The sequence below is a fragment of the Leucopleurus acutus genome, assembly GCF_964270905.1.
Source record: "Leucopleurus acutus genome assembly, chromosome: 7".
NCBI lineage: Eukaryota > Metazoa > Chordata > Mammalia > Artiodactyla > Delphinidae > Leucopleurus > Leucopleurus acutus.
The window spans coordinates 49,151,522-49,176,365 of NC_139150.1; the positions used below are offsets into that span (position 1 = coordinate 49,151,522).

General features: G+C 40.2%; 1 protein-coding gene across 1 annotated transcript in view; it reads right to left on the minus strand.

The window, feature by feature from the left end:
* MAMDC2 (MAM domain containing 2) overlaps positions 1–24,844 on the minus strand; it is a gene marked incomplete at its 5' end in the record, with an annotated part of 166,334 nt that overhangs the window by 35,603 nt on the left and 105,887 nt on the right. The window contains 3 exons of the mRNA XM_082843703.1: positions 222–315; positions 19,269–19,534; positions 22,575–22,718. Of these exons, the coding sequence (XP_082699829.1) occupies positions 222–315; positions 19,269–19,534; positions 22,575–22,718 (504 nt within the window). The remainder of the gene's footprint in view (positions 1–221; positions 316–19,268; positions 19,535–22,574; positions 22,719–24,844) is intronic.

The following is a 24,844-nucleotide window of genomic DNA, read 5'->3' on the forward strand; positions in this document are numbered from 1 at the left end:
TACCACTTCTCTTATAGATGAAGATACAGGGGTCAAGTCATATGTACAAAGTCACACATTGCATTCAAGGCATCATTTCTAAATGAGAGAGGCACTTCTGACAAGAAAGGCAAAGGACAGACTAGCACAGATTAAATGTACGTGGTATGTTCTTAGAGAAACAGGACATGCCATGAAATGGCCAGGGAGACAAAAGAAAGCTGAAATGACCGCCGTCTTACCTGGAGATGAGCAGCTTCCCAATTCTATTGTGATGTCATCCAGGGCTACAAGTCCACAGTCCCAAAAACTTTTGCACAGGCTCATGAAAACCACCTGCAATTCAGAAAAGTAAAACTGTGAGTTCTGTCAACCGAAAATTGGAAACACTTACGACCTGGGATGTACTTGACACAACAAATGTGCAGAAGCAAACTACAGGCACCTCTTCATTGTCTGTGAACCACAGATCACAGTGGCATGAGTAATGGTTAACCATTTATACATGACCCTGGGACTACTTCTCTTATTTTTTTCAGTAGAATCAAGCTCACAATGATATGTTGTGTACACTAATGCTGAACTTAGTTTACATTCTTTAAAACACTGGGAGAGGAAAGCAAGAAGTTAACTAGGTGGCAGAGGAAAACCAGTCAACTTTTAAATATTTTCCCCAGATAATCCACAAAGCGCGTACAGGGTGGATGGCAGTCCATGCTTTTTTACAAACATTTCCAGTGTAAACACACTATTGATTCTTTGGAATTGACTTTCTGGCAATGTGCTTCATTCAGAGAGTGAACAAAGTCCCAGTGATTTGCTATCTGGAGACCCAAGTTCCATTTCCAAAGTAAAGATCTATGTCCCTGAGTGTTATCACTAATAAAAGCCCTAAATGCAGTTATTTTATCAGGCCAAACATTTTTACTGTTGTATGTGAAGGAAAAATAAATCTCTACTATAAATTATTAAATTCATTGTGCCAAAGACAGAGAGAAAAGTCTTGGATTTCTTTCCATTAAGCCAATTTAAAAGTCTCCTTTTCATGTATAGGATGAGCAAAGAGCACTTTTCAAAACATTTATACTAGATTTTCACCGTACTTTGCAGTTTACAAAGCTGCTTCACAGGTATAACCTAATGCTTAATGAGCACAAGGTCATTCAGTCCATGGTCAATCCCTCAAATACAAATCTTAATTCAAAAAAGACAAAGAGATATTACAGAAAGTACAACCCAAATTATGAATAATGAGAACATTTGATTCTTTTTAGGTTCTAATGTACAGTATGCTACGTCTTCAATTTATCTGTGTTATCAATAGGATCTAACTGTTCTTTGATGATCAGAGCCACCAGAATATAGAATTTATTTAAAAAGAAATTGAAAAATCTCATGACAGTTTATCACTATGCAAAATATAAAATGTCTTAGGCCAATATCTTCAGAATAACTCCTAATCGTAAGATGTGTGAAAGTTTACTTGGACTGTATTCATATTACTTTAAATTATAAAAAGGATAGTTTGGAGATGTGATAATATGTAACTATATGTATTTACAAGGAACAAAATAAAAGGGGCGTTTGGGGTTTTTTAATTTAACTTCCATTAATTTTCTTATCTTTATAAATTCTAGAGACGATCTGACTATGTAAAATATTTTACTTGTAGGATTTATGCGTGGGAACTTGTTCCCCATTTGCAAAGCAGAGGTCTATGGCATCAGCCCTGAGTACAGTTACATTTTATCAGCAATTCTTCCTGTTCTATGGGAAGGAGTAGTAATCTGTCTCGTAATTTACTGAATTAATAGTGCTGCAGCTAGAAAAGATTTGGCTTTCTTTTCCTTTCGCTTCTTTAAAGTCTGTTTTTGACATGAATAGTGAAAAAGTACTTTTTCAAAATGATTCTGTGGTAGTGAAATGATTCACCATGTAAAGTATTACCTAAATAAGACTCAAACATTTGGCAGGTAAACATATCTTAAAAAGGAGAAATGTAAACATGCTTTCACATGTTTACTACAGCATTATTTTATAATGACCATAAAACCAAGCAAGCAAGGAAGCAAACAAATGAAAGAACCCAAGATTTCAAAAACAGAGGAAATACACAAATCATGATGCTACAATCTAAGAAATAGGCAATCATTCACTCTGATAGCTTGTGAATATTATTTAGTAGTAGAGAAATATATTCCTCTCATAATGTTAAGTGAAAAAAAGCTGGTTATAATAGATAAAATAAAGCAAAATAAAATAAGGTAAATTATATTGAACTCATCTAAAAATACATAGAAAGAAACCTTGAAAATTTACCAAATGTATAACAGTTTTGTTAGGTTCATGAAATTATGGGTATTGAATAGAATTTCATTTTCTAAACATTCTTTAATTTTGCTATATTTATAATTGAGAGAAAAGAAGAAGGAATCAAAATATCTATAATGAAGATGTGGAATAATGAGTTACTGTTTTTCAGATTGGCACTGTTTATTATAGTAGCCACGAGGACATGTGGCTATTTAAATGAAAACTAAATAAAATTTAAAATTCATTTCCTTAGGTGCATTAATCACATTTCAAGTGCGTAACAGCCACATAGAGCCAGCGATCAAGTGAGCTGGTTATGGAAGATATGTAACATTTCCTCATTGCAGAATGTTCCACTGGATAGAGCTTCCTGGCTCCTTTTGGACATTCCAAACAAATCTGTGAACTGCCACAGTGGGTTAAGTGAAATGCTAAAGATGTTCTGGACAACAGCAGGCCATTAGGTTATTCCTATCTTAGAACTCTTTCTACACTTAGAATACCGGCCAGACCACATGTTGTTCTGATAAAAGAGCCACAAAGTCAGTCAGCTATGTACTAGATTGAAACTATGGCCTCAAACCTCAGATCTGTTTGGCAGTTGTCTATCAGCATTCCAACACACAAAAGAAACGTGACAAGATCAGCTTGTTTGGTCTAACACATTGGATTTCCACCCTGCTATAAATAATGCTGATAATGTCGTCTACTATTCTTGTGCCGCCATCTTGCATTTTGAGGGCCTCTTGAGGTGGAGAGGTTATTTTAGGGTAGTTGGTGACTGGGTAAGCTGAGGATTGGGCCTGGCTGACACAGGCGAAGAGAAAGCCAAACATTTTGGTCTGTTCTTAAGAACTCTCTCCCTGGGTCCCATTAAGAATGTGACAAGAAGGAAATTGTCCATAGTCTAAATTCTTAAGGGGATTAACCTCTTGTTTATTTATAGATCTTTTTTTTAAAAAAACAGTGTTTATTTCATTTTTGGCAGTATTTCAAAGTAAACAGAATATCTCTAAAGACTGGGAAAAAAATCTTAGGCAACTTGAATAGATACTAATATCTATTTAAGAGGGGAGAAGAGGGACAAAGTAAATTGCTGTCCCTTAGACAGTGTTCTTGATTTTATGCAAATCTCTTAAAAGATAGGGCAAATTAGATTTGTGTAAATGAATTTGTTTCAGTGCACTAAAGGTTCCAGTCCTTAGGGACTAGTGATACTTAAAATTTTTTTTGATAGAGAATATTAATTGTTGAGAAAACTTAGCTAGACTAACTTTGGAAATACAAATAGGCAGTGAATGGAGAGAGTGATAAATACATATTTGCAAACAAATAATTTTAAATATAGTCAAGTAAGGATCAAAAACATGATTTAACTTACTTCTTATCATATTAAAATTAGACATTGCACATGCTCATTTATCTACAGCAGGGTGTTCTGATCTCAGCCCTATTGACATTTGGGGCCAGATAATTGTTTGTTGTAGGGGACTGCCCTGTGCATTGCAGGATGTTAAGCATTCCTGGTCTCTACTCACTAGATACCAATATCACCCCCAAGTTATAACAATCAAAAATGTCTCCAGACACTGCCAAATGTCCCTTTGGGGAGGGGGGCCAGGGCAAAATCTTTTCTGGCTGAGAACCACCAGTCAAAGGTGGTAGAAAACTGCTATGTGGATTATCAAACCCCACTTGCTAAATTTCTATTACGTGTAGTCCCTATGTGAGGAACTTTCAGATCTGTTAACTCCTTTTTGGATTCTCTGTCAATTTCAACCTGTTAATTCTTCCCAGTCAGAGCAGGACAGTCGTTTACATGTTAAAAGCAGGCTAGATTGAATTAGTTTTCTTCGCCTCTGCACATCACCAGGTGGTAGTTCTAAGGAGCAATGAAATACCCTCAAGCTCTGGAAAGAAAAGGCAAAGGAGCAAAAAAGCAAGGGAGATGGACTGACACTCCAGCTGAATAATCATCCTGGAGATGATCAGGGCTTCACTCTTCCAATTTCCTTCTTCAGAAAACTGCAAATTGTCAAAGGGCAATGGAGTATCTTCTTTGTTTTCACTTGCCTCCCTTTCAAAAAAGAATGATCTACTCCCTCAAAATAACATAATGACAGGGAGCAAATCCTAAGGGTAACTGAGAAAACTTTCCTCATAGTATACAAATTTTAATTCTCTCCTAAAGTTTTTCCCTCCCAGGGGGTGGGGACAGTGGGGTGGAGAGAGAGTCTGTACGGAAACGCAGCCACAAGGCTGGGTTACTCAGAGGGGCTAGACTGCCCCTAAACCTGTAAAAGTCCAGAAAAGTTCTTGATTAAAGCATGCAGGAAAGAAAAAACATTAGGGTTACTAATTATAACTTTATGAAGTGTCATAGTTTAAGTGGTACCCAACACAATGAATAGGGCTTTGCCGAGGGAGGGAAGTAATGAAAGCTTTTGCAGGGAACCACAAACCTTTGTTGTGTAGTTAAAAAAACATCGTTGGTATTAAAGAGCTCAACACTGGCTGAACTGACTGGTTTTTCACTGACTTTTAAAGTAGTTTCATGGCCTTCCAGAGAGACATCGCTGGCCAGGTTGTTGGGTTAATCCACCACCTACTTTACCAGTTGAAGAGCCCCAGTTGGGCCTATAATTAGTATGTGAATGATAGTTTCCAGAAATGGCCTCCTATCTTCACATAGAAACATTTCAATCCTATGCCAACACCACCATAAATTACTCATGTTCGAAAACAAACCTAGTTACGTTCTTGTTATAAGCAGTGGACCTCAACAATTTACCAGAGGGTTTGATTCTGGGTTAAATTTAACTTCTATTCTGACGAGGTTTGAAATCTTCTGGAATCATCTGCACAGATAAATTTGGATATGGCGACTGCAGAGCTGGTGGAATAATTACTCACAAAATTACTATAATCCAGTCAGTGAAATTCCAGAGCCCTTCATTAAGATGCTTTTGACACAACTGCAGGATATACTATACTATGTAATGCAACTGCATTCATTTAACTGTTTGACAATAAGTTGTTAAGAGAATTAAAAAAAAAAACATAAAGCAAAACAAAAATTCTGACATTAGACACTTGGCTAAAAGGGTGGAATTTTCACAAATCCCTAAAGACAGGCTGAGTGGAGCTTTATCTAGAAAAATGAGTATAAGACTTTAGTATTTTTAGAATTCCAGCCATGTTTGGGGAAATAGTTGCTAAACCGTAACAGCATGCCTCCTGCAGATACTATATTTGGTCTTCAGATCCCACAAAAGGCAGAATGACCATGTGTTTTTAAATAAGTCTTTAGCTGACCAACACTTTTTTCTTAAAAGATCCATCTGTTTTGTTTCTTCTTTTCTTAAAGACCCATCTGATTTAATTCAGCTCTTGGCTTTCACAAGCAACAAAGAATGAACAGCTTCCAGCTTTACCCAGCATGAGTCCGTCTGCTTGTAAGAGCCTTCCATTTTAGGGTAGAGGGCACCCTGTGGTAGATTTGCAGATCAGCAGCAAAGTTTTTCATTGTTATTTGTGTGGTAAATACCCAGATCTCTCAACTCACTGATTTCAGAAATCTGCATTATTTTCAAATCATTTGGTCACTGAAAAGGAAAAGGAGTTTCCAGAAGAGACCTCAGAATCAGATATTTTTTAGAATGAGGAAAAGGCCCAGAGACCCTATGATATGAGCTCAAGGTCATATAACAGTTAGCTGTAGACCCGGCCATGAAACATGACACTCCGAATATCTGATAGAACATATTTCATTATACCAATCTGCTCATTTTCTCCTTTTTGCTTTAGGTATTTTAGAATATGATTCTGAAAGGCTTGAAACTTCCCAATTAATAGCAGAGGACAAGTATGTCTTTGACCTGTATTTATATTATAACTAGCTTCCTGTCGTTTTGCCTTATGTATGTTTATAAAGAGTTCTCCATCACCTGGCACCAGAACCTGAATCTTACATAGATCGTGACTGAATTTCAGGGCTGGTGAGTGTTGAAACCTCTCCTCGCAGGCAGTAACCCCGCCTCTCCACAGCAGGTGTTCCCTAACTTCACTGATGTCCTTCTCTCTCTTAGCCGATGACCTTATGTCTGCTCCACATGGAAAATTTAGCCCATAGGAAAGAATTCCCTCAACTCCCCACATCCACACCTTTAATCTTATCTTCATTTGCACCCATTTTCACTTCCTTTTCTTTGTTTTGGGAGTGAGGTCTGTCTGACTCCAAAATTCATGCTCTCTTTTTTGTGGGACATAGATCCTACACAATCCTGTACAATTAGTATTGAGGGTCTAAATGGAAAATAAACATGAAAAGCCTCTGAAAAAATGAACATTAGAACTAAAGGTGAGATGGTATCATTTTTAGAGTTTTAGGATCTAATTTCACACCCTAATAACGAGAACATTATTATATAAAATTTTCCTATAAGCCTTTCATCGTCACTAAAGGAAATAGGTGTGAATGCCTTCCTGGACATACAATGTGGTTCATCTCCGGCCCACCTCCCTCAGGGAGGACCCCTGGTCAAACACTTCCCTGAGCAATGTAATGTAATCATCAATTTAATTGTCATGCCCAAGGATGAACATCATAATACGGTCCTATTGTGACACGTGGATGGAGATATAAAACGTCAGTCCTACCAGGAGACTTGGAGAACACAATCAATTGCAAAAAAGGCGGAATCTACGTCTTTGTCTTGACTCTCAAGGGCTCACCCCTGCTCTGGATGAATTTCTCTGGGTCAGGAGAAGACAGTGACCTTAGCTAATAGCCAAACAGGAATAATGACTTCACTCTGCTCATGTATGAGACATAGAGACAGTGTGGGTCTTATTTTCATTAACTCCCAGGGCAAAGTGGAGATCCTGACTTGAGGCAGAGCTGTGGCTAAAAACTTGTATAATGCTAAGCCCTTTTTAGCTGTGTTACAACTTATTTAATCAACCCCTACTGATGGATAATTGGGCAGTTTCCAATTTTGCAATATTACAAATACTGCTGTGATGAATATCGGTAGATAAACCTTTGTGCATAACCATGATTATTTCCTGATGATAAATTCCTAGAATTAGAATTATTATGTCAAAGGATATGCATGTTTGGGATCTTTCTTTTTGATATAGGTAATTGAATTATCATCTAATAATATTGTATCAATTTACCTTCACGCTAGAGCTTATGAGAATCCTATTTCCTTGAATACTCACCTCTCCAGGGCAATGATTTATATATAATATACTTAAATATGTAATTATATATATATAAATATTTAATAAATGAAATTTAAGTATATATATAACTCCTATATTATATATACATCTATATATTTTTGGCCTAAAGTGAAAGATTTTTTAATTGATAAACTGAACAATATAGGCAGTATGAATGCAGCTATTAATACAAATATCATACTCCAGAGTATTATGTTTTAAAAATATCTTGATCCATTTGATAGACAAATGTGCTATTTTATTACTTTTTAAAGTTGTTTGATTATAAATGAAGTTGGACATGTTTGTGCATTTATTTTCGAGTCATATTTCTTTTTTTCTGATTTGCCTGTATATATTCATTGCCCACCTTCCTACTTCTTAGTTCATGTTTTGCTTATTGATATATTAAATTTAAAGCTTAAATGTATTAGGAGTTTGTCATATACAGTTGCAAACTGTTTTTTCTGGCTTGACATTTGCCTTTCAGATATGTTTATTAGGCAATCTTTATTTGGAGAAAGACACTAAGGGAGAACTAAATGTCTTGGTTCAGAGACTGAGATGAAATAGGCAGGCCACAAATAGTAATACGTCTTTGAGCATTGTCTACGTTCACATGTAAGCCAATGTTGAAGAGAAAATAGGAACTCATGACCCTTCAGGGTGTGGTGGGAGATGCACAGGGAGGTAGCTTGTTGACCACCTGGAGAGAGACTTCTACTAGATGTAGGTACTGCAAAGACAGAGCACAGAATACCCAGAGAAAGCCACACAAGGGAGGGAGAAAAAGGTGGGGATATCTATGCAAAAGGAAATAAGGTATTCTTCTATGGGAGAAAGTAGCGAGTCTTTACTAATATGTGAATTGTCGATTTCCAAGTAAGTGAATTGAGCTTATACCTAGAGTGTCCAGCAAATACTTACCTGGTCTATGAGCTCAGGAAACCAGAGGATCACCAGAGAATCTCAAAGTGCAAATTAGTCAGTGTTGCCTCATCCAAAAAACCCGGGAAAAGATTCCCTATAAAGGCAGCCATCGTGAGACTGTGAAATACAAGATTAGGAATCTGGAAGTGTGGAGGGAGGTAGTGTTTTTAGGTTTATAAACAATATTTGGAATACATTTTTGCTTAATTAAGCTTACTAATAAGACTATGGGGAAAGAATGTCCCAGATATCTCCATGGTGCTGAGAGAACAAATGTGGTAATCCAGCCATAATCTATGAAATTAATTCCTTGGGAAAGTCATGAAAGAATGCACTGACATAAACACCACACTCATGTAAGCTGTGTGTTAGCAACTACCAGTTGTGCTAATCAGTCTTTCCAGTCATTTCCCTATAAATTGACATGAAACACAGAAACCCAACAACAAATATCTGAAAGGAAATGAAAGAGAAGGAAAATCAGAGTATCTCAACTCTGCCTTATGCATATTTAAAGTAATTTATAATTCCTGGACTGACAGCTGACACTGAGTTTTGCTTGGAAAAACTCAACAGTAGGCTCCTTTTCCATACTTAGCTCCTCTATCCAATTTCACATTAAAACATATTCCACTTAACAGTACAATTTTCCTGGCTCTTTGTATGGAAACACCCTAATCTGTTCTATAATGTGTTGATTATTGTGTCAGAAATTAATGATCTTGCAATTTCTGCTTTGCACTCAGCTGCCCTGCTTTAATTATGCTGGAACATTAATATCCCGGAGCAGCCATTTCCCAATGTTCTCAGGCATCATGAAATGTGATAGGAAATTCACCTTTTCTCATGTATCTTATCTACACATTGGTCTTCTGATTCCTTAGTCCCTTTATAGCAGAGTGTCTTGTTATTAAATAGCCACCTATTTATAAAATATCTCCAGAAACTTACTAGACCTGTTCTTCTATCCAAGCGAACTGCTAAGTGTTGTCTTTAAAAATTTTAGAACCCTAGATATTTTACAACTAGTTTCATTTTCATTATTAAAGGGCAAAGTGAAAAGCAGAAATCCAAATCACAGACAAATTTCATTCACTTTTTGCTAAAATGAGAAGATAATTGCGAGAGGAAATGAAGTAATAGAGAAAGCTATCCACAAGGACTGTGCTGCACAATATTAAAAGACAGTTCCTGACATTAAGATGTCTAAAAATATAATAAGAATTAGAAGAGACTGAGTGGACATCTTAAAACATGTTTTTATTTCATGGAGAGGTGACATGACATTCTGATTTGTGTCATTTCATGCCAGAGTCAAGACTTCAAGCCAAGTCTTCCTAGTCCTGACCTAGGATCTTTTATCATACAACCTCATCCCAACAAAACACAAATTAATGACTTATACAAGATTCAAAGAGGAAGGGGCTCTTGAGATGGACTTTGAGAGAAGGGTAGGATTTTCTCAGGTATGATGATTCCTGCAGCAAGATCAATGGGAAATATTTGCTGTTGATAAACCCTTGAGGGAGCAGTGGGGGAGGAAGGCAAGGATTTGAAGAAGGAGAAACTGCACTGGTTCCTAGACAGTAATTGAAGACACGTGTTCCAGGGAGTTTGAAGACTAAAGGAATGGGATAGGGTGGCAACTTAAATGGGTAAAAAGGTGAAAGGAAGGTTTGCTGTTCATTTGTATGACCAACATATGTTGGCAGCATGCAAAGGACTAATGGAAATTGAAAATTTATGAGAGAGGGAACAATTTATGAAATAAGGTCCCAGAGGAGGCAGGACGACGAAATCAAACGTATAGATGACCGGTTGGTTTTGACTGAGAAACCAACTGTCAGATTCAAAGAGAGGCAAGTGAGGATTCAGAGAGGAACAGAATTGAAGGGGCTTGTGTTCAATGCGTTCATTCTTTTGGCAGTTGAACCCATGAGGTCACATCCTAAGAATGAGGCAGGTAGGATCGAGTTGGAAACTTGCGAGTGAAAATGGATCTGAATATCTGAGGTGGGGAACGAGCGTGGAAGTCAGTGAGAGATGATCTGAATAAAAGGCTTTCCCAGCAGCATGGATCCCAGCAGCCTGGAGGGGACAGTGGCGATTAATCTCATTTTCTCCAGCTGTGCTGAGAAGCTTAGGGAAAAGAAGATGAAAATACCTGCTGAGGGTTCCCAGGGGTTAAGAGGACCAAGGTAGGAGAAGCCAGAAGGACCTGTGGGTGGGGAGACTATGATGTGGAAGTGGGTGCTCCATGGACCACAGCACAGAATGGAGGCTGGAGAAGCTGTGTTGGGAGACAGGAAAGGGATCACGAAAATCAAGAGAGCTGGGAAAACCTCATATCAGTCTTTGGGAATAGGGAAATGGTGCGATGTAAGCTGTTCCAAAGAAAAGAGTTACAGCTTTTGGTTTTAATAAATATCATCATAAAAAGCCCCAAACCAGACTTGGCATATATGTGTTTATGTGCATCCTTATATCCACTCCAGCAGGATGTTCCTGCTTTTAAGTGTTCACATTCAAATTCCTTGCAGGACCAATTGCACAGGTGCTATGTTATAAGAGATTATGGTTTATATGATTCAAAGGCAGAAACAGTTCACCTTCCTTCTTCCTTTGATGTATTTACATTGTTCTTCCTTGCCATCAACACATATTCATTGAGAGTTCGGTTCTCTTTCCAACTATTTATTGAGTACCCACTCTGTTCCAGAAATTGTGTTCACATAAGAAATAAAAAATAAATAAGATATGGATCTCTGTTCTCCAGAAGCTTACAGTCTGATGTAAGCTAATGTAGGTAGGCAGGTAAATGGACAATTTCCATACAATACATAATGCTATGATAGTAGTATGATGCACAACACAAGGGTTCTATGTCAAGTACTCTGAGGAAACTGCCACCTTACACAAGGTTGAACAGGATTCCTTAATGTAGAACTTACCAGAGTTTCTAACATGTTACTGTGCAGGGTGAACCTTCATGTGTGTATGTGGAAGTAGAGATCTAGCATACAAAACTTCCCCAACTCATTTGACCACAGAACCCCTTTTCAATGGAATAACTCAAGGGATTTGTACTCCACGGGACATACTCTGAGAAGTGCTGACATAAGGTTCTTGCCTGGTCAAAAAAAATGTATTTATACTTTTTTCAGACTGGCCAGATGGGGGTTTTCTCCATCTCCATAAATGACTTTTGAAGTTTGTTCTTTAATCGTACAACAGAATAAAGATGCAGACTTAGAAGGGTTTACCATGCAGACTTTAATGACTGCTGAGCTGATCATTAAGCCAGACCCAGATGAAAGAGAATGCCTGGTCATGCTCTCATTTATGGGACATTTAACATTTTTTCCAAAAGAAATATTTGATGAACATGATATTGAGTTCCTCCCAGTGCCTCTAACTAACAGACCACTTAATGGTCTTTGTTACAGGGAAAACTTGCTTCAAGTCAAAAGATATTGCAGGACCTGATATAGGTGCTATAGTGACCAAGCGTAATGTCAGCCCAAGGATTTGAACATAAGAGATATGGGAACATATGTATATGTATAACTGATTCACTTTGTTATAATGCAGAAACTAACACACCATTGTAAAGCAATTATACTCCAATAAAGATGTTAAAAAAAAAATTCAGGGACCAAAAGCATGTTTACACTAGGCTCAAACATTTTTTTCATACATTAAAAGAACATCAAGCCATCCAAAAAAAAAAAAAGGCTAATGTTTGCGCTTCATCATTACAGACTTTCTGACAGCAACTCTTTAGTCTCTCCTGACATTTAGCTTTCAAGAAAAGCACTTTGGAGTGAATTGTTCCCTCTCCGCATTACCATCTCTAGTGTGTGAAAGTCTCAAGGTAACTCTTGATTACCTGCTCTCTATTTAGTAACATGCTGAGGAAAAACAGATCAAGAAAATCATTTCATGATTCATGCCCTTACAAAATGTTTCTAAAACGTTAACAAATATATTGTCAGCAGTTCATGATTGTGTAAGTGCAGTAGTCTAGTACTATTAAAATAAAGATTTAACTCCGACCTGATTTTAATTTAAAGAATACTTCACAGCAAAAGTTCAGGTACAGAATTACCCAGGTACTGAAGAGATGTCACCTATGAAACCTTATAAGGATCAGGACCTAGGAAAAAAATTCTTTAGTCTCTTTGTCATTCTCTCTTTTCTCTCTCTTGCTCTTGCTTTCTCTCTCCAGCTACATGAATGTCAGCTATGTGCCAGGTACCATGCTAAGGGTTTTACATGATGCACCGTAATCCTATGAGGCACGTACTACTAATACACTCATTTTGCATATGAAGAAAAGCAAGGCTCAGCAATATTCACACAACTAGCCCCAATTATAAAGGCGTAAGCGCCGGAGAGCCCACAGCCAAGTCTCTTAAGCATTATGCTGTACTCCCCTCTACCCCACAGATCTCCTTTGTCTGTGCTGAACCACCTTGAATTTTGACCCCTCCTAGGAGCCAAAGTGATTTCTAAAATAGAACAACAGAGAGTTAATAATGAAGCCCTAGAGATTTTTTGAAGTCTTGAGTTAGGGCTGGCTTCCCCTTCTTATCTGATCCTACACTTTCCACATTAGCCAGGAGAGGGCTGGGGTGGGGGCATTAAGGTATGGTATAAAAAGCATGGATTCTGGATTGAATAAGACTTGGATTTACCTCTCTGCTCTGCCTCTGAATAGCTGTGTGCTGTTGAACAACATCCTTAATGTTCTGCACAAGCTTTCTTCGTCTGTTAAACAGGGCTATACAGCTTTCCTTCCGAGCGTGCTGCGGCATCAAATGAAGTAATGCATGTCGAGTGCTTAGCACGGTGTCTGGCGCGTGGAAAGTGTTCAATAAAAGTTCCTGTTGCTGTTGGCAGCTGTGACATTACACAGCCATCCATATGGCTATTTTGTTAGAATGGTCTCTGGGAAATTCTTACCATTGCTATCATTCCTTAAGTAGAAATATATATTATAGTTTCCATCAAACATTAGACTGTATAGGGGAGATAGCAGGGACTTGTTAATCCAATCAGCCCATTGTCCTTAAAATGGTCTGGGTAAGAACGAATATGGAAATAAAGGTAAAGAAACATCCAGAGTGGGAGGTACCCGGGAAGGCACAGGTGAGCTAGTGTACAGGGATTAGGATTGAGGCAGGAGAAACAAAGGGAAAGAGGCCGAAAGTTTTGACTTTACAGTCTGTCCTGGCTGCCCGTCACTCCACTCAGCTCTGATCTCACATGACAACTCACTGAGAGGTGAAAATAATGTTCATGAAAGCAGGCTATACTAAGAAGCAATGTGAAGGGAAGAGATTATTGTTATTATTTTGTGCAGCACAGATACTCAAACATATCTACCAAACATCTCCACCAGTGAAACTCACACCAGGATTAGGGTTAGGCCAGGTGTAGTCAAGATTCAAATACAAGGCTCCCAGCCAGGGAACACGTGTGAAAAGGCAGCCATTTACTCTCGTTGAGTTGGGCCTTGACCACTCACACCTGACCGGCTTTAGGAATGGCGTGGCGAGGACGCAAAGCAGAGACAGGGAAGGGTCTTCCCCACAACAGTGACGCACATTCAGTGAGCTCTGAGTTTAGGCATTCATTGCTAGTAGAACATGACCTTGGGTTAGTCTAACTGTATTCTAGAATGCCAAGAGCACTAAAAGGAGATACTTTACCTCCCTTACGGGAATGCTGTGAGAATTAAATAAAATAACAGACGGTGCCTATGCCCCAAGACATATTGGGAGCCTCACTTTTTCCAGCTGCACAAGAACAGGCTTTCCCCAAGACTGGATGGAGACCTTGAGCACCCAAATATACCTGCGGCAAAGGGCAGGCTTCAGACAGTCTATAGACCGTGGTTCAAACCCCAGCTCTGCCACTTACCATCCTTAGAAAGTCCACTCTTTCATTCTTTCACTTATTCCTTTTCATTGTTATATTTTTATGGGAAAAGAGAAATGGACAGTGAACAAGTAGACAAACAAATCAGAAAATTTCATATTGAGGTAAATGCTATGCACAAAATAAAATAGGAAATATCATGGGGAATAACTTGGGGATGGGAAAAGCAGTTACAGACTGGGTGGTCAGGGAAGTTCCTTTCTAAAAGGAGACATTTGACTGGGACAGTAGAATGGGAACCAGGCTCGATGTAGGATAGATGGGGGCAGGGCATCGCAGGCAGAGGGGACTGCAAGTGCAATGGCCCTGGTGAAGGAAAGGCCTTGGCACTCAGGGGACAGAGAGAAGGCCGGTGTGACTATGGGGACTGTGTGACTATGTGATCATGGGCAGAGTGAAGGGAGATGAAGTCGGTGAGGGAGGCGGGGATCAGATCGTGCATGGCCTCATAAGCCCCAGGAGGGAATGGAGATTTATTCTAAAGACAATAGGACAGTTTCATGCGGGAGAGTGGCCTGATCCTATTTCTGTTTCAAGATGATGATTCTGGTGGCTGCATGAGAGCGTAGAGAGAGCAAGGTGGAAGCAGAAAAACCAGATAGAAAGATACGAAGCAGTTTAGGTGGCTGGGGAGACACAAGTGGGCATATTCGAGATGTAGTTTTGAGGTATAACCGTTAAGGATTTTGTCTGGAATTTGAGGGACAGTGGCAATGCGACAGCAAGAATAGGACTGTTTTAACTTTTTGAAACTTCAGTTTCTTCAACTGTAAACTTATAAACATGCAGCATGGTGAGTACAGTTAACAACACTGTACTGTGTATTTGAAAGTTGCTCAGGGAGTAGATCTTAAAAGTGCTCATCACAAGAAACAAAATTTGTAACTGTGTGAGGTGACAGATGTAAAGTAAACATTGCGGTGATCATTTCACAGTATATACATATACCAAATCATTATGTTGTACATCTCAAACTAATATAGTGTTATATGTCAATTATACCTCACTTAAGGAAAGAAACTAAGATTGCAAAGCCATTTCAGTAGTAGAGTGGAGATTTGAAGCCAGAGACTCCTGTCTCATTATCCCTAATCGCTGTGCTATCCTGTCTCCAAGACGACGCAGGAGAGGCCTAGGAGGCCCAGGGCACCCTAACCTATTCCGGGCAGTGAGCCAGAGGAGGGGTGTCTGTGGAAGGGACATTCAGCGGTGACTGAATTAACAAGAGTCTAGGCAGAGGAGATGTGTGCAAGGGCTCAAAGTGGGAGAGGGCAGCATGTTCCAGGAACTGAGTGCAATGGGATTAGAATGCAGGGAGAAGCGGCCAAGCTGGGGAGGGGATCGTGTCAGAGCATGAGAGCCTTTTCCCTCAGAGCAACGGGAAGCCAGGGGGTCACTGCACGGGAGGCTTCCTCATCATCACTCTGCCTCTGGGCAGAGCGCAGATCGGAGGTGGCAGGCATGGACTGCAGGTGGGGTTGGCTCTTAATTTCAATTTTCAGAATCGGCTTAGAGAGCAACAGTTCTCATCTGAGAATTGCATGCACCTCTGGGGCCATTTGGAAATGTGTGGAAATAATTTGGGCTGTTGCTGTCACTGCAGATGTCAAAACCCCAACCGTGTGAGGCATGGCCCCTCACAAAGGCAGAACTGTCCTCTTCTAAATGCCAAGGGGGCCCATACTGGGAAATCCTGCCACTGGCAAGGCGCTGAAGGCTTCACTGGAGGAATATAAATGTTTTCAGCCATGACCGTATAAAAGCAATTGTACAGCTGAGAGAATTGAGGGGTGAAGCAGGCAAGCAAGGTGAGGGGAAATAGAGGGGTGAAAATGCACTCACTGCATATAGTGGGATGTCAAGGGACACTACCTGAAGTTTATGGAACCAAAAATAGATGGCTAGGTGTATTAAAGTTACAAAGGGAACCAAGAGAAAAGTTAAAAATATAACTAAAAATTGGGAGGAGGAGAGAGAAAACAAAAGGAAATAGCGTAAATAAGCTAAATTTCTTATCTTTCATAGCAGGGAGTCAGCAGATACTGCTAAGGTTAGTGAAGCAAGCAATGAGGTGGAAATAGAATATTTAGAATTATAGAGGAAGGTATCAGAAAATCAGGAAAAACCCTTTAGAAAAAGAAGTAGAAGTGGAGGTTGAGTTCAGGGGTGCTTAAGGGAAACTCTGGCTTCTCATCTTGTCCCTTCTCTGAGATACTGTTTGTATGTTTGTTTCCACCTGTATGTGTTCCATAAGTCAGTGAACTTTAGTTTCCTGCCTTACTCAATGCTGCCTCTATGGATGTCAAATGGTTCTCTCACTCTCTGTGCTGGTTCTGTTTAGAAGGGACCCGCCAAAAACTACTGGCCACCTTCAGATACGTGTCCAGAGTTTCCTGGCATTGAACTGTACCTACCATCTCCTCACCTGCACTGGGGCCAAATCCCTGAATAGGCTATAAGAACTTCTCTGCCCCCACTGGGTCTAGATCCAGTTTTCCTGAAGTGGCTGGGGAGGGTCTCTGTGGTCGCTGGGAGGGCTGGAAGTCAGCCAAAGAAGAAAGGGCAAATTCTCTGGGGCACCCTTATTTGCTGGGGGGCTTGCTCCCATTCCATGGAAGTCAGGTAAGAGCAGAGACTCACTCTGACAAGCCGGAAGATTACTAACACCCATGTTTTGTGAGTAGCGGATGGGGGGAGGGTTGGAGGCAGAGAGGGAGGGCTAAGCGTTGGGGAGAAGGGAGGAGTGGGGTGAGGCATGAGCAGGAGTTAGAATCCAGCATGGCCTGAACGTTAACCCTCCGAACACCAGCTCAGCTGGGCCTCTATTAATCACTGTTTTTTATATGTCCAATTGGTAGAACTACTCCTCTACTTTTCTATATAGCCCTTCTGTGAGACAGTGAGATTGTACTGTTGGTAGTTATTTTACGTATCTGTATCTTAATGTTCTATCATCTGTGATCTCATTCTCAGAAGTAGGATCTGAGCCTCATTCATCTTTATATGCCCTGCACTGAGCATATACCTAATAAATTATGGTTGAATTAAGGAATAAATAAATGAATGAATAAAGTCAAATAAATGAATAAAATGTTTATTATGTTCTCCTTTTTTTTAAAACGTTAGCAACAGAGGGTGTGGAGTACAACAAAAATTCTCTTATTTTCTGGTGCATCCCTGATTATGTGGGTCTGGTGCATGTTTGCTCTGTGTGTGTGTGTGTGTGTTGCCATAACTACTTGAGAGAGTTAAATAAATAGTAATGGGGAAAGAATGTAAGCCTTTGGGATCCTTAAGAGGTGCAGGGAAGGACTAAGAGATCAAAGAGGAAATGCAAAGATGCTGCAAATGTGAGATGACATTTATAGAAAGATAGTCTCATTCAGGAAATGTTTGGAACTGGCTAGGAAATAGGCTTAAAAAACATAAGCCTAGGCTAGGAGTTGGAACTTGGCACCAGAAACATCAATTTGTTTCCTCTGTTGCTCAGGGGGATGAGCCAAATAGCTCAGTTTAGTCAGGTGACCAAAATATGATGGGATTAAGAAGGGGATGCCTACAACAACCTATTTAGTCAGCATGAAAACAATACCATCAGTGCTTATAAGATTGTGATAAAACTTGTGTGCTTTTATTCTGCTACAGGTATCATAAATTGGTTTGACCCTTTTAGAAATCAGTAAGTCAAGGAGGCTGCCATGTCATTATAATCATAATTTCTTCTTGCCTAGCAATGAAAAAGAACTTTGTAAATATTTTCAAAGATCTTTGATTAATCATTGTAAAGATTTAATCATGCTTTGGTGGGTATTCCAATGAACTAAGAGTAACCAAGCAACATTATGTTGGGAATGGTGTACAAAATTTAACAGGAAGTTATAGACAAAGCTATGGTTCTGTCCAGATGGTTATAGCTAAGAGAAGTTTGGGCCATTAATGTTTATGAAGAAGGTTCTACAGCTCTGCTAGGCATGTATCTTCCCCTGGGGAGCCTGGACTTTGGGTAATTCCTAGTTAATGAACATGATCAACTGACCCATCCATTCTTCAGTGATATCTATTGAGCTCCCATTGTGTGAGGCATCTGTTTGTAGGAAGGGACCTTCTTTTAGCTTCTTTTTTGCACAGAGGGTACATGAGAGAGATCTTCTGACCAACTGACAGATGAAACAAAATGGATTTTCCCATTCTAATTTCATCTGGGTTAGTTGACAGAATTTATTGCACCTGTAAAGTTTAAGTTTATGAGTTGTAAAATTCAGGAGATCACAGTTTTCTTTTGTATTTTCCCCGCAATGAAGATCTCCGTTTTCTTATTGCTATCAAATACTCTGCTGATGGTTCCATTATTTAAATTCTCTCTGTCTGCATTGGCTCTCATATTTTACTGAGTTTCCCCATCCTGTGTTCAGCTAGAGGTTTAGGTTGTTGACCTTAAAGCCTCAATGTAGACCCAGGCTCACTGATTTCACATTTTGAAAGTACTAGCATATATGTGTGTGTGTGTGTGTGTGTGTGTGTGTGTGTGTGTGTGTGTGCGCGCGCGCGTGTGCATGTGCATGTGTGTGTGAATCGTGGCTTCGAACTAAAGTATAGCTGTTGAACTTGGATTATTCACATATTCTCTGTCTTTGGACTATCCTCAAGGAATCTACGGACTAAACAAGCAAACTCCCTAGGTGACCATGACTCTGAGAGACAGAAAACTGAAAAGAACTGAAGGATACAACTCGCGCATGGCTGTGGACAGGGTGTGGGAGTGGGGCTCTCAGCTTGAACAGAAGAAAAACAACGCATCACCAGCTGAAAATAATTAAACAGAAATTCACTAACCCAGTTTAGCTACTGAAAATTGCAGAAAGGTTCTACTGTACCTTGGTAGGCATGGGCTTCTTAAAGGTGATTTCAGCTTGCATCCAAACGCCCCTTGGGGACTCCAGCACAGACCAGATCTTGTCTTGAACCATGTGGTTCTCTTCAAAGATATAAACTGCTAGGGTGTCACTCATTTTTAAAAACCCATAGATGGCATAGTAAAAACGCAAACAATACTGCAAGTTTCCTGGCAGGGAGGGACCGTAGAGCCTTCCAATGTAGCCAGGCTGAGACGTAAACTTTGTGTTGGCCATCAAGAAATACCCTGCAAATAGGACAAAACATTCAGTGCATCAGCAATGAAAAACCTAAATAATTCAGCCCAGATTATCAAGTGGGAAAATTTGGTTCAAGCAGTGGAGTTTGCCAACAGAGACTATTTCTACAGGCTTTAAATGATAGAAAGCATTTAAAATATTGAAAATATCTGTGTCATTCTATTGCTAATAAACCTTCTCCATTTTTTTTTTTTTTTTTTTGCTGTACGTGGGCCTCTCACTGTTGTGGCCTCTCCCGTTGTGGAGCACAGGCTCTGGACGCGCAGGCTCAGCGGCCATGGCTCACGGGCCCAGCCGCTCCGCGGCATGTGGGATCCTCCCAGACCGGGGCACGAACCCGCGTCCCCTGCATCGGCAGGTGGACTCTCAACCACTGTGCCACCAGGGAAGCCCAAACCTTCTCCATTTTTAAGAAAACCTGTACAGATTTCCCACTGCATATGTCCAGATTCTAGTCATCAATCAGGATTTATATTTCTTTTTTTTTGGCCGTGCCGTGGCTTGCAGGATCTTAGTTCCCCGACCAGAGATTGAACCCCAGCCCTCAGCAGTAAAAACATGGAACCCTAACCACTGGACCGACAGGGAATTCCTAGGATTTACACTTTTCATGAAACAAAAAGGATGAAATCATCTTGGGGTTCCCCACTTTTTGGACAACCAACTGACAACTAGACTGAGTAGTACTGAGTCATAGAGAACACAAGGCCCAGAGCAGATTTTCCGTCTTACCCCTGCAGTGACCAGTGGAGGGGGAGAGGTTACAGGGCCTGGCAGTCCTTGGGGGGTGATGGGTGGAGGGTGGTTTGTGTATCTGGGCAGAGCTTACTCTCTTGTTCATATGTTAAGCCTGCTCCGAAAAAGCAGGTTTTAAATCAGATAGACCCTCCCAGGTGCTGAAGATCTGATCTTCCCCAATTTCTCCTAAATAACATGAAAAAATAAGATCAAGAACTTCCCCTCCCACATGCTCCACCAACCCCATGGTAAACTTAAAACAGTTTACCATGTTAAATTACGTGTCCTATAAAGCTGGGGCAGAAAGAAAAAGAATAATACCTTACTCTTTTTCCTTTCCCGTTTTTGATCCTCCTTCATCAGTTTTCTTTTGGGTGCCTCATTCTTTGCTATACAGTTTAGTTTTATTTAATCCGGCAAAAGATTCTTTGGTTATTTCATGAGTTGTGTTACGGACTGAATTATGTCCCCCAAAATTCATATGTTAAAGCTCTAACCCCCAATGTGACTGTATTTGGAGACGGGGCCTTTAAGGAGGCAATTAAGGTTAAATGAGGTGACAAGGGTGAAGCTTTAACTCCCATGTGACTGGTGTCATAAGAAGAAGAGACAGCAGAGATCTCTCTCTCTCTCTCTCTCTCTCCATGTGTACACACATAGGAAAGGCCATGTGAAGACACAATGAGAAGGCGCTTTGGAAAAGGCAGGAAGAGAGATCTCACCAGAAACCAACCCCAATGGTGCCTTGATTTGGGGACTTCTAGCCTCCAGAACTGTGAGAAAATAAATTTCTGTTGTTTAAGTCCGCCAGTCTATGGTATTTGTTATGGCAGCTCAAGCAGACTAACACAGGTGGCCAATACAACAGCCAGAGCAATCTTTTTTTAAACCTAAATTTAATCCCTCTCTTCTCTACTTAGACTCTTTCAATGGCTTCTCATTTCCTTTGTAGTAAAAGCCCAGTTGCTTACTCTGGCCTGCCACGCCCAAGATCTTCCTCTCTACCTTCATTTTCCTTCACTCTCCTCCCCACGGTGCAGCCACTCTAATCTTCTAATTCCTGGGAGTATCCAGTTCTTTCCAAACTCAAAGCCCTCACAGATGCTGATTCCTCTGCCTGGGCTGCTCCTGCTTCCACACATAAAAGCCACAAAGATAAACTCCCCACCCAAAATGTGGTTCCTTATTCTCTCTCAGAGGTCACTCTTCGTGTTTCTCAGCACACTCCATAACTGGTAATCTTGAGTCTATTTGCGTATATGTTTGTTTAGGGTTTCTCTTGCCCATTGAAATGACGGTCAGCCAGCAAGGGTGGGATACATACCTGATTTTTTCACTATTGTATCCCCCAGGGGTTAGGCTGGCCAGGGTCAGAATAGGTTTTTATTCTGTAATTCTACAAGTTAGCCAACCCCTAAGCAAAGAATACAAAATTACAAGTATGAAATTGCAAGGGCCCCTCGAAAGTGAGGGGCCCTGAAACAAGCTTCATCAGCTTTCTGGTAAGTCACCCCGTGCCCAGTATATAAATAATTGTTGAATAAATGAATTAGACACGAACCCCTTGAGAATAAGCTCTTTCCACCAGTCTCTACTGGAGTGGGCTTCACAAGGGCTCCCTTTAATGAGATAGGTAATCCTTACATAAGGGGAGCTCAAACTGATTTCTAAGAGTTCCGTGTAGGTCCATCCAAAATTGTCCAACAGCTGTGATAGCTTTCATGCCCCACTATATATTATTTATTGCAATAAAACACACATAACATAAAATTTACCATTTTAACCATTTAAAGCATACAATTCAGTGGCATTTAGTACTTTCACAATGCTGCACAGCCACCACTATCTACTTCCAGAATATTTTCATCACCTCAAAGGGAAACGCTATACCCATTAAACAGTCACTTCCCATCCCCCTCCCCAGCTCCTGGCAACCACTAATCTGCTTTCTGTTTCTATGGCTTTGCCTCTTCTGGATGTTTCATATAATTGGAATCTAATAGCTTTTTAAAGGTACTTCTCCATCTAAAGTGAAGAGCAAGATAATTTCCAAAGGTTTGACTATTTAATAAACTGGTAAATACTCCTGCTAGCACAGCAGCTTGAATTCCAGTTTTGAAAAATGGCCAGACACAAGGTTACCTATTGTCTTTGCTTCTTCACAGCTACTCCCACACCCACCTCCCTTTTTCAAGCTGGTGTCCTGGTGAGAACGGCTGGCGAATGGAGATGAATACTACCCGCTCCCAACCCCCAACATGACATCCCACACAACAGACTCTGATTTACCTAAGCCTGAAGTGTGGTCTCCCGCCCGATGCATGTTTGGTTTTACTTTCACTCGGGTCCAGCCTGGACCTTCTTTGTCTTGGTAAAAGTGGCAGAGATCTTCCTCAAAATTGCAGCTTGCTTCTATGGCACTAAAAGGACGCTCTGAGCAAAGGAGAATCAAAGTTAAAGTGAGCCAAACCCAAGGATCTCAAAGGACTACATTAACTGATTGACAAATATGTACACATTTGTACCAGGGGAGCTCAGAGAAGTAACACACAACAAAAATATTTTTACCCTAGTGGCATGCTGACAGGTTAGCATCAAATCCACTTTTCAGCATGACAGTAAAATTGTTCTTTTCCTCCCTAAACGGATGGAAAGAAGGAGCTCTGTTCACATTCTCTACAAAAATGAAGTACCAGACTTCAAAAGAAATTTCCTTTCTTGATTAAAGACTGAAAGCATTTATTCACATACTTCTTCACAATTTGAAATTCATTAACACAAAATTAAAAATACAGAGAAAAAGTAAGGATTTTATAGAATTCTTAATTTCTTTCTGACAGATATTTCAGAAATAATATTTTCTAGAAATAGTTTTCCTTTGTTGATCAATCTCTGTGTCAGAAGCACAGCCACTGTCCATTTATAATTGACATTAGTAGTAACATCTGATCTGCTGGAAGAGGATCATTACTCAGTATAAATCACACTGCTCAAACAGTCACACCAATTCTGTCACCCGTTCTGATATTATTTTGGCTTTTGCTGAGTTCTGGTGTCACTTACTCTGGTCTATAAACATCACCTCATCCCAGATTGCCTGGAGGAAAGGGAACATAAAAGATTTCTGCTCTTTCAAGAATGATGTGGTCCTAGCAACAAGTAACTGTAAACATCACTGTTCAGATTGCCCTCTGTGTCCAGAGGAGACGTGACTGCAGCGGGTTGGGACACATTCAGTGCAGCCAAGTGTAATCTTGTTCTGCACACTGACATACACTGGTCTAACCTTTTAGGGCCAGAGACAGCACTATTTTGAATAAGCAGAAAATCACTTTTAGAGAAACACTTGAGTTCTAGGTACAGAGATGTGATGAAACAAAAAGCTGTTTAGGGACAGAGACTCAATTTGTTAATTTTCAAAGTAAGAAAACATTCCAGTGGGCTGAGGAGCCGGCCTGGATAAAGGGGATGAGAGACACATGACAACCAAATGCTACAAGGGGTCTAAGATTCCATCTTGGTCCAGAAAAACAAATACCTATAGAAGACTTTATTGGCGCAATTGGTGAAATTAGTATATGGACTATAGGTTAATTGATAATATTGTATCAGTGTTAAGTTTCCTGAACTTTATAATTATTCCATAGCATGTTGGAGGATGTCTTTGGTTTTAGAAAATACCCACTGACGTATTTAGTGGTGAAAGGACATAATATCTGCAACCTACCCTTTTTTTTTTCCTTTTTTTTTTTTTTTTTTTTTTTGCGGTACGCGGGCCTCTCACTGCTTTGGCCTCTCCCGCTGCGGAGCACAGGCTCCGGATGCGCAGGCTCAGTGGCCATGGCTCACGGGCCCAGCCGCTCCGCGGCATGTGGGATCTTCCCGGACAGGGGCACGAACCCACATCCCCGGGATCGGCAGGCAGACTCTCAACCACTGCGCCACCAGGGAAGCCCTGCAACCTACTCTTAAATGGTTAATAAAACAAACGTGGCAAAATGTTAAACGTTTGTAGGTCTGGGTAGAGAGTATACGGGAGTTTTTTAACATATTCTTGCAAATTTTGTCTGAGTTTAAAATGATACTGAAGAGTTTTAAAATGCTAAATTAAAAAGAAAAGTGACTAGCACCACGTTACAAAGAGAGAACAGAAAGAAAATGCTCCTATAGCAAGTGTACAAGGAGAGGACCCTGATGAGCCAGATAGGAAAGGAAGAGAATTCTCAGTGCTCTGAGACTGGTGGGTTAACCCACACACTGCTCTGTCTGACTCTGTCAGCATCATGGTAACTCTTTAAGCTGCGAAGATAAAGTCATGAAGGTATTCATTTGAAAATGAATATAACGTCATACAAACAAGGATCCTTTGACATCCCCCCGTGGAGATCTGAGCCCATGGGAAACCCCACTATGGTCTCCAGTCTTGGTCACCCCTCTGCCACCTGGTAATGAAAAAGCAGATGGGAATTCAGATCTACAGCTGGCCATCCAGCTCAGAAAATGGTGTGGCACTCCCAAAAGCCATGCATAAAGAGAACAGAAGGTCAGTGAAATTATTC